General features: G+C 44.3%; 1 protein-coding gene across 1 annotated transcript in view; it reads right to left on the bottom strand.

Moving 5' to 3' along the window:
- Positions 1-600: 600 nt before the first annotated feature.
- crppa (CDP-L-ribitol pyrophosphorylase A) overlaps positions 601-8,800 on the bottom strand; it is a 45,289-nt gene continuing 37,089 nt past the window's right edge. The window contains exon 10 of the mRNA XM_070835843.1: positions 601-1,254. Within this exon, the coding sequence (XP_070691944.1) occupies positions 1,150-1,254 (105 nt within the window). The 3' untranslated portion in view covers positions 601-1,149. The remainder of the gene's footprint in view (positions 1,255-8,800) is intronic.

Below are 8,800 nucleotides of genomic sequence, written 5' to 3' on the forward strand. Positions count from 1 at the left end.
TTAGTCCTCAGGGAGAGGCTCCACAACATGTGCTTTGTTTGGCACTACACATTTTCCACACATTATTTTCCATGGCCTTCTGAATTGCCAACTACTGCCTTCACTGCAAAGCAACCCAAGAAGCAGAAGACATATTCATCAAGAGGAGAGAGCAAAAGAGGGGCTGAGGATGGACGCGATGAAACACAAGTCGACATCTGCAGAGGCTTTCAGAGAAAATGAAGCTGCTCACTTCATTTTCCTCTAATATCTAACTGTGTAGCGGTGGTTTGATAGCTCGTGTCATGGACACAGTGTTATTATAGCACCCTTATAAAACATCCACATGTTGTACCTGTAGGTGATGAGATGCTAGTTGGATGTGGCTAATAGTTTAGCCTGCTGCTAACCGTACTACTTCCTGTTCATGTTTATGCAGCTTGCCAAAGTTTGAGCGTCGAATCATAGTATATCATCTCAAAGGGCTGTTTGGACGGGACCTAATAGACCTAATGTGGTGTGCGATGTTGTTATATAACCAACTTATAGGGGCCTTTAATTTCTGGAAAATACCGTTAAACTAATTTGATTTAAAACAAAAATATGTCGCAGATTCAAATGTGTTCAGTCAACATGTAGCAAAAATATGTTTCCCATTTTAATCATCTCATACAACTGTCCATCAGTGGCATGTTTGCGGAGGGGAAAGTTGTCATGACCACTGTGTAACTCTCTGTCTCCTGCCACGGCTGCTCTGGAAGAAATACTGGCCACTTTACCAACCGAACATGTTTCCAGAACAGAACACTGCATTCAAATTGTGGTTGATTATAATAAAGAGCAGCTTAAACTTTCCCTGCCAAGTTTTGTAGCAGAAAGCCTGCATTACAATGAGTAACAACGTTTGCTGAGTTGCATTGTGGGAAGTGTAGGATTCTGGGTTTGTGGAGCTTGACTCATGCTTGGGACTAGAAGTCAGAATATCTCGGCCTCTGTTGCTTCCATTTTTTTCAAGTGTGTCTCTCTTTGTGGGAGTGCAGTCCTGTGGGAATATCTGTTCTGTAATTGATTAGGTGATAGGTTCAGAGCCGAAAAAAAAAACATCATCGTCTCATCCCTGCAGTGTTCATGAGTCACGTTGAGGGGATTTTCTGTTGCTGCTGCTTCTCTTCATGCCTGCAGAAGCTGTCCAACCAGGGCGGGGCTCCTCTCCCGGATCAGGGCTGAAGTGATCTCAGCGGCCCTCGACAATGACCTCTCCCAACACTCGGTGTCCTGAGAGAGGAGGAGGAGGAGGAGGAGGAGGAGGAGGACAGACAGAGAGGTCATTTGTTCAAGAACATGAAATTCCACACAGACACTCTACCAGCGCGCCACCGTGCTCCTCCTGCAGTAACACACTAAGACGTCAGCGTGCAGACTCACGTTAGTTCATGTTTATCTGCTCTCTCATTCGTCACGACTCCTTTCGAGTCTTCCAAACGTTTGTGCACCAGCGCCTCGGTTCATGGGACTGACCGCAACATCCAGTTAGTGTTAGCGGCCGCTCCATTCTCATGCTGTTCCACTTGTAGCAATGACAAACATTAGCATCAGACTTAAGACAGTGCTGATATGACAGATGGTAATAAGGAAGAGGAAATTTAGCGTCAGCTGACGTTCTCTTTAAAACTGACAGCATTCATGAAAATATGCTGAATTCTGAATGTCCCAGGAGGATGCGCCTCCCGGGAGAAGAATCCTGAGCTACTTTCCTGTTTGAGTCAGCTGGAAGGTCAAATAAACACAGCGCACAGCAAACGGCTCTCTTAATTCACCATGTTTCTTTCTTCATTTGATTGTAAGAATCACAAAATGTGGTGGAGGATTCTCGTGACTCCCATGTTGTTTTATGGCTCGTTCAATCAACACACGGAAGCAATTTCCCACAGCGCGGGGAAGAAAAAAAAAAAAAAACGCAGCAGAATTAAGGCACTTTAGCTTTCTTTTTTTTCATAAATTTGTCTTAATGTCGAGTCCTCTGAAGCCTGAGAACCAATAAGGCCTACTTTGAGATTTATGGTGCATGATATTGGACAGATCTATGCTAAACCACACGCAGACCATATATTCTCTCATTCACTCCGTGTGTGTTTTTTTTAAAGGCGATTCACTGTTGTGGTTGTTTTGCTCTTGTGATTCCTCTCTTGTGTATCTCTTTCTTCTTTTTTTTTTTCCTCTGCAGACCGCCTGCACAATGCACTTTTAATGGTTTTCACTCCCCTGACTCCATTCCTTAGGCTACAGCGACTCCCTACTTTGATTTAGTTTCTTGATGAGGCCTAAGAATGACCTGTTTTCCATCTTTCAAAAGGGGCTGCAGTTGAAGGAGCTTTACTTTGTTTTAACCACAGCCTTGTTCCTCGCATAGATTTATGCTTCGTGCTCTACCTGGACTTTCTCATAGATGGATCGTGGACTTCAATAAAGCTTTTGATGTAGCAGCACGCATAAAGGAGAAAACCTAAAAAAAAAAAAATGAGTTTCATTTCTTCAAACTTTTAAAGGTACAGTATGTACGCTGAGGAGACAAACAAGGACGTACACCACAGAGGGGAGAGAAGGAAGAAAGGCCTGTGATAGATTTTGGTTTCATGAGTGTGCGGCTTACAACTCGTTTCAGAATTTTGAATGAATGTATTTCTTATTTTCCAAAGGCAATGTTTCCACAGTTCAGGTTCTGAGAGAAAAAAACTTTTAGGATGAGTAGAGATGTTTGGCAGATGTAACACTATCGCTGGAGTGTAAAGTTGACCAAAGCCAAGTGGGAGCAGGAAAGAGCTGCGAACATTAGCCTTAACACCTCAGCATCCGGGAGCAGCCTGCACACTAGGGGAATGTTGCACAATGAGAAACCTTCCACAAGTTTTTTATGGGGCTTTTCTTTAACATGAACTTCAGGATGTGTTCCTTTGCCTGGGAAATAATGCTGGGTTACTTTTGAGGATCGTAAGTTAGTTATCCCGGAACGCTAATGATCGCAGACAAAAATACGGCTTAATCCACTCCTCACACCTTTTTTCTTGAGTCTCTGATTCTGGAAAGGTGACAAAATGCAAACAGAACCTCCAAGTATCTCCCTTGTTACAGCCCCATTCACGCCACTTTTTAGGGATGCCACCGTGCTCTCAGATCTCAGCAACAGCAGCCACTCTGACATATCACAAAAGGAAAAGCACTGGTGGAACTAATGACATTAGCGATGGACCACACCGGTTACCTGAATGCAGCCTTCATTAGCATCCTACTGTGAGGTGTCACAACATCTGCTGTGGAAAAGTCTCTATTGCTTTGGCAGCGCTTTCAAAGCAAATAAAAACTGTGGCTCAACCGGCGAAAAGTTGTTGTAATAAATCAGAATTATCCTTTAAAAACAGGACTGGAGCTGACGCCTATTATTTCACCACAAAAACACCAAACAATCCTTCACTTTCTCCTCTGGGTCTATAACCACCTTTATCAGCCAGCTCTCAAAAGGCAGATTTGCTTAAAATGAAATAAAATAAGGGTTTAAGAAGGCTTTTCAAAGAGCTTTAAATGTTCTTACATCAAGTGAAGATATATTAAAAATGGGTCCCACTAAGATGGCAAAACAACAATGATTTGTGATCTGGAACATCCTATTTAACAGATCTGGCGTCCAAAAACATTTTGCATTGCAAGTTTGTGTCAGCAGTTTAACACATTTGGAGCCAACTGGATGACAAAAGGGAGAAAGGACTCTGTCCCTTCTCCATCTTATAGCCTCACTCCACCGGCCAGCTCCTAGCAGCACAGAGTGCAGAGGTGTGAGAGCGCTGAGCGTGGAATCGGGCCTGACCGTGGTTAATGGGAGCGAGAGACCCGGGATCCAGAACTCCCGTAGCACTGTTCCCTAATCAGAACCAGCGGAGGGAGGGAGGGGGGGGGGGGAGTCAGATGACACGGATTTTCCACACCAACCAACTGAAAGGGGGACTGAGGCACCGGGGTACAGATCAACAACTCCAGCCCCTCATTGATTAAAGCAAAAAAAAAAAAAAAATGATGGAATTAAAATATGATAGCTTTGAATGGGCTCCAGAGACATTCTGTGTCAGCATCTACAATCCTTTCTTAATATGCTTTTAGATTTACAATTGGCTAGACCTTTAAAGAATCAAAAGGAAACAGGGGGGGGGGAGGAATGAAAAACAGCGAGGCTCTCTTGTTTTCCTTTACAACGTACCCAAGTCGTTGTTCTGTGGTTTAATCACTAGTACGAGACGATGTGGAGATGGGCCCGTACATCTGTGAGCAGTCAACAATGCAGCTGATAGCACAATGCTGTCAACGTCTCCTCAGGAATATGCAGAGGTCCCTCGGTGAACAGTGAGGAGCTCCGGGTTGGAAATCACAGTGTTCTGGTCAAATCTAATGGCATCATTGTTTACAGCATAAGCAATCAGATCAAAGCAATATTCCGATTGTTATCTAAAAGCAATTACATCTTCACACGGAAACTATGTGAGATGTTACATGTGTTTGGAGGAGCTAAAAGGCCACGGGGATGATAAATGCAATGAGCGCGATCGCTGGCTGATTACCACCCAAGTGCATTGATGAGGACCATGGGAAAGTCACGAGAACTCTGGGTGTCTTGGGCATATTGGAGACAGCTACAGCCATCAAACCACAGCTAATGACTCTTTTATAGAGGGCTGTTTTCTTATAAGCAGAACAAAAAAAAACACTTAAGTTTGTGCACGAGAAAATAAGAAAACGCAAAACAAAAAAAAAAGCAAGTCAAGATCACCAAGGAGGATCAAAGTTTTAAGCCTGTCTAAGCCTTAGTGCTGAATTATTTCCACTCCAGAAATGCAGCCTTTGAAATATGAATCATGCTTCATAAAACAGCATTATTAAATCAAGTAGTTGCTTGCACAGTGGAACACTGTAGCTTTAAGTAGTCACAACTGCCACTCAGGCTTCAACTGTGGTCGAGAAAAAAGCACGACAAAAGGGTAGAATTACCTAACAGCAACAAACTCCGAGGTTTCTGAGACATTTGCATAACTAACTGCTTTCAGGCTGAAATCTATATGACTTGAGTGAGAGGAGCATGTGAGCTGACTGATCGGCGCTCAGGGAGGAGCTGTGCTTCACTCCGGTAAGTGGATGGTCCCGACAGACGACACTTGGTACCTCTGCTGACCCGGGCCGTGCTGCCGTTGGCGGGGGCGGCGAACCCTCCGGGCTCGTGTCTCCCCTTTCTACTGACGACCGTCCGGGATGAATGAAGCAGCTTGCTAATGAGCAGCTCACTGGCTCAGTGTTATGGGCACGCAAACATGCGTGAGAAGGACTACATGTGATGGGACACATGAGACGGCGTGCATGCCAGGGCTGGGCGATGTAGGAAAATAATGTTATTGCTATTATTAACACCAATATTGTGAGTTAAAAGTTCAGCATCTTCTGAATTATTAATTATACACGAGCTATAAATCATCCTACAGTCTGAGACCTCATACTCACCTTCACATTATTTAATCCTCACCAATGTGTGAGGATTAAACAAGCTGAACTGATGCATTGATGCTTGATAGGATATCTTTATTTTGCCACTGAATTGTAAAAACCTTCAGTCACAGTAGAATAAATGATCACCCCAGGCTTAGTTAACATGCAATAGAATCATCATAGGATAATTTATTAAAATCCAAGAAAGGCCAAAGCACCGCAGAACACCAGGCCTGCTGTGGATGTTAATATATGATCTCTGGTCAGTCACGGTAATAAATCACACAAGCTTAAGTGCGGAAATATAAAAAAGAAAAAGGTCCGATAGTAACATGTGAACATGTTGATTTAACTTGTTCATAAAATCCCAACAACTCCCTCTCCCCTGACACACCAGAGGAACAGTGCGAACATTGGTTTAGATGATAAATCTGACTCTTACTGATGAGTGATGGGGATTAACAAATCACATTACATTAGATATTAGATCCCGTTAGTAGTCAACAAATCCCACCTATGACTATGGCTGCCACTCTGAAAATGTTTAGATAACTCAAAGCCTCGCTGTGGACGTGGAATACGTGAACATGTGGACTGCATCGCCTGGGTCGTTTCACGGTGCCGCTTTGAATCGGGTTCATAAGGAGTCCTGTTCTCGGATACTTCGCTCAGTGATCCCTGTCGGGTGGTAAGCGGCCCGCCTCGCACGCCGGTAGTCTGGTTTTTAGCCATGCAATCATCATTCACGGCCTTGTGACGCATTTTTTAAAAGAAAAGATTTGCGGAGTTGTCTCGTGTCGTAGGGACAGCAGCAAGGTACCGCACAATAAATGGCTTTGTCGAGCATCTTCTTGTCTAAACCCAAAATATTTGCAGACAGCCGACGTCCTCTTCCTCTTCGACACTAGGGTCACCTCTCGCTGTTTGGCGTTCGGTCCTGCTGATGTTCTCTTGATCTACTCTCGCTTGCTGATGTCATGTGGAGCACGGGCCAGCGAGTGTGCACATGAAGCCCGCAGGGGTAGATTGAGTAGCAAAACACTTTAATCACAGCTTTTTGCGGATAGAATATTTCATTCTATTACACTGCAGCGTTGCTTTCAATTAATCATTCAGCCCGAACGCACGCATACGACTGACAGAACACATGCACCGACTGGGCAGACACACACACACAAAGTGGTGGAATGTGATCCTGGAGGGATTTGCGTGTCTCCAGAACTTCATCGTCATCATCATCACCATCAGAGCCTATGTCCCCCAGCATCTCTGTCCTATTGTCTCTCCCCGCAGAATATGGAGATGGAGGAACTGGTTAGCGTGCGCTGGGGGCTGAGCGCTCCTCACTGTGGCAGCGCTGAGACAAACAGAACTGGGGTGGTGTGTTTGGACAGACATGAGATAAAACCTGAAAAAAAAAAAAAAGGCGTAACTGAGCCTTGGAGATGAAAACCACAAGCGAATTAGTCTGATTGAAGCTAATGGGCGCTCCTCACCTGTTTGCAGCGTGGAATTAATCTTCATATGTTCCAAAGAGTGAAATTTTGGACTGAAATTTATTCATGTGCCAAAGCCTAAGTGCAGCCGGCAGGAGGGTATTTCATTTTATTTAAGCGTGCTTGTTTTTACGAGACTCACTTCACTATTATTAGACACGAGGGAACCTCACTTTCCACTTCAATATGATTAACTGCCACAAATCCTCACTTAAAGGATTTCCCAGCCAAAAGTATCATCATTTATTCACATTAGTGGAAGGACTATCACCAGTAACGTATGCCATATTAAATGGGAAAGCGACACATTTACATTCTGAAACACAACACTTTTTCCACTGAGAGCAGAGCGTCTGCTGCATCCATTACTGACACATCCAATCCCTTGGTGGCCTACATGGCATTTATATAGTTTCTTTTGACAGGTTTAAAAATAGAGACTGTTAGCAAACAATATATGAACTGGTATCAAGGGGAAAATACCACTGGGTAGGAGTCATAGATGGACAGAGTTCTGGGGACTTTAGGGGTGTTCATTTTTTTTTTTTTTTTTTACTTCTTGTACCAAGAACCTAGATTCCAGTCCAACAGACGAGTCATACTGGGAAATAGAGTGACAGCATTGTTTAAATGCATGAACAATGCAATATATAATCATTTGACTGGGCAGTGGCTAAAAGCAAAATGTTCTCAATCACTCCCATGTGTACGAACGCACAAACACATGCAACAGCCTTGTTATTCCAAACTGCAACCACGAGTTTATGGGATGGAACTTCAATCATTAGCTTCTATTTTTGCTTACTGTTTTTAAGGGAGGATTTTGACAAGACGTAAGGCGACAGGTCTTTGAAACACAGAGCAAAGGGGGACCGGGGGGGAAGAACGGGGGAGGAAAGCATCGGCGGACCACACAATAAGCAGTCCTCAAACTCTCCTCTACTCTTAAATGCCACAGTTGCAATCAACCTTTCCATCTGAGAGGAATGCACAGCAGCACTTCTGCCACACAAGAAGAGTCTGCTTTGAAGCTTAAAGGTTTCAGGCAATTAGGACCTTTAACAGTGACGATTTGTACGCCTCTGTCATTCTCCCGAGATCCCCAGCCCCAAGGCTCGCTGCTGAGGGCTTCCACTTCTGTTCCCTTCATGAAATGCCAGGAGCGCTGTGTCCTAATTGAAAAACAGCGTATGGAAAAGCCTGGCGCAGAGCCCAAGCCAAACTGGAAAGAGTTGTTAGAGTCACACCAGCTACCATAACCAAAGTGGCCAAGAACATTTACTAAGTTTTTATGGCCATTTTTCATCATCCTAACGTTTTACTGTCACTGTATTTGTGCCTGTGACATGAGCGTGCTGCAGTACTGATAGCTGGAATATCCACTTGAGGGCAGTATCATTACCTGCATTAGGGCCCAGACGGCGCTCTCCGCTCTGGGAGTCTTAAAAGCCGAAAGCACCACCTAACACGAACTACACCGAGCATTACTCCGCTTCTGCTCTCTAATAGATGAAGTAATTTCTCAGAAAAGCTCTCCCCAAATGACCTGTGTTTTGAATCCCAGTGATATAATACAGCTAAAAACACCCAGTGCTTTGGTCTGGGAGAGGATAGTGTTTCAGGGCTTCTGACAGCTTGTCCCTGAGTGGGTATTGTGGTCCTCCTGCCCTTTCTCCCCTCCGTGTATCACTGCAGACAGCCAGTAGCTTGGGGCTAAACTGCAAAAAGAAAAGGGGGTAACAGGTCCAATTACTGGCCAGTCCAAAAGTCTGATTACAGCCCCAAATTTTATCCCATCACAGTGC

Source organism: Pempheris klunzingeri, chromosome 8, assembly GCF_042242105.1.
Source record: "Pempheris klunzingeri isolate RE-2024b chromosome 8, fPemKlu1.hap1, whole genome shotgun sequence".
Taxonomy (NCBI): Eukaryota; Metazoa; Chordata; class Actinopteri; order Acropomatiformes; family Pempheridae; genus Pempheris; species Pempheris klunzingeri.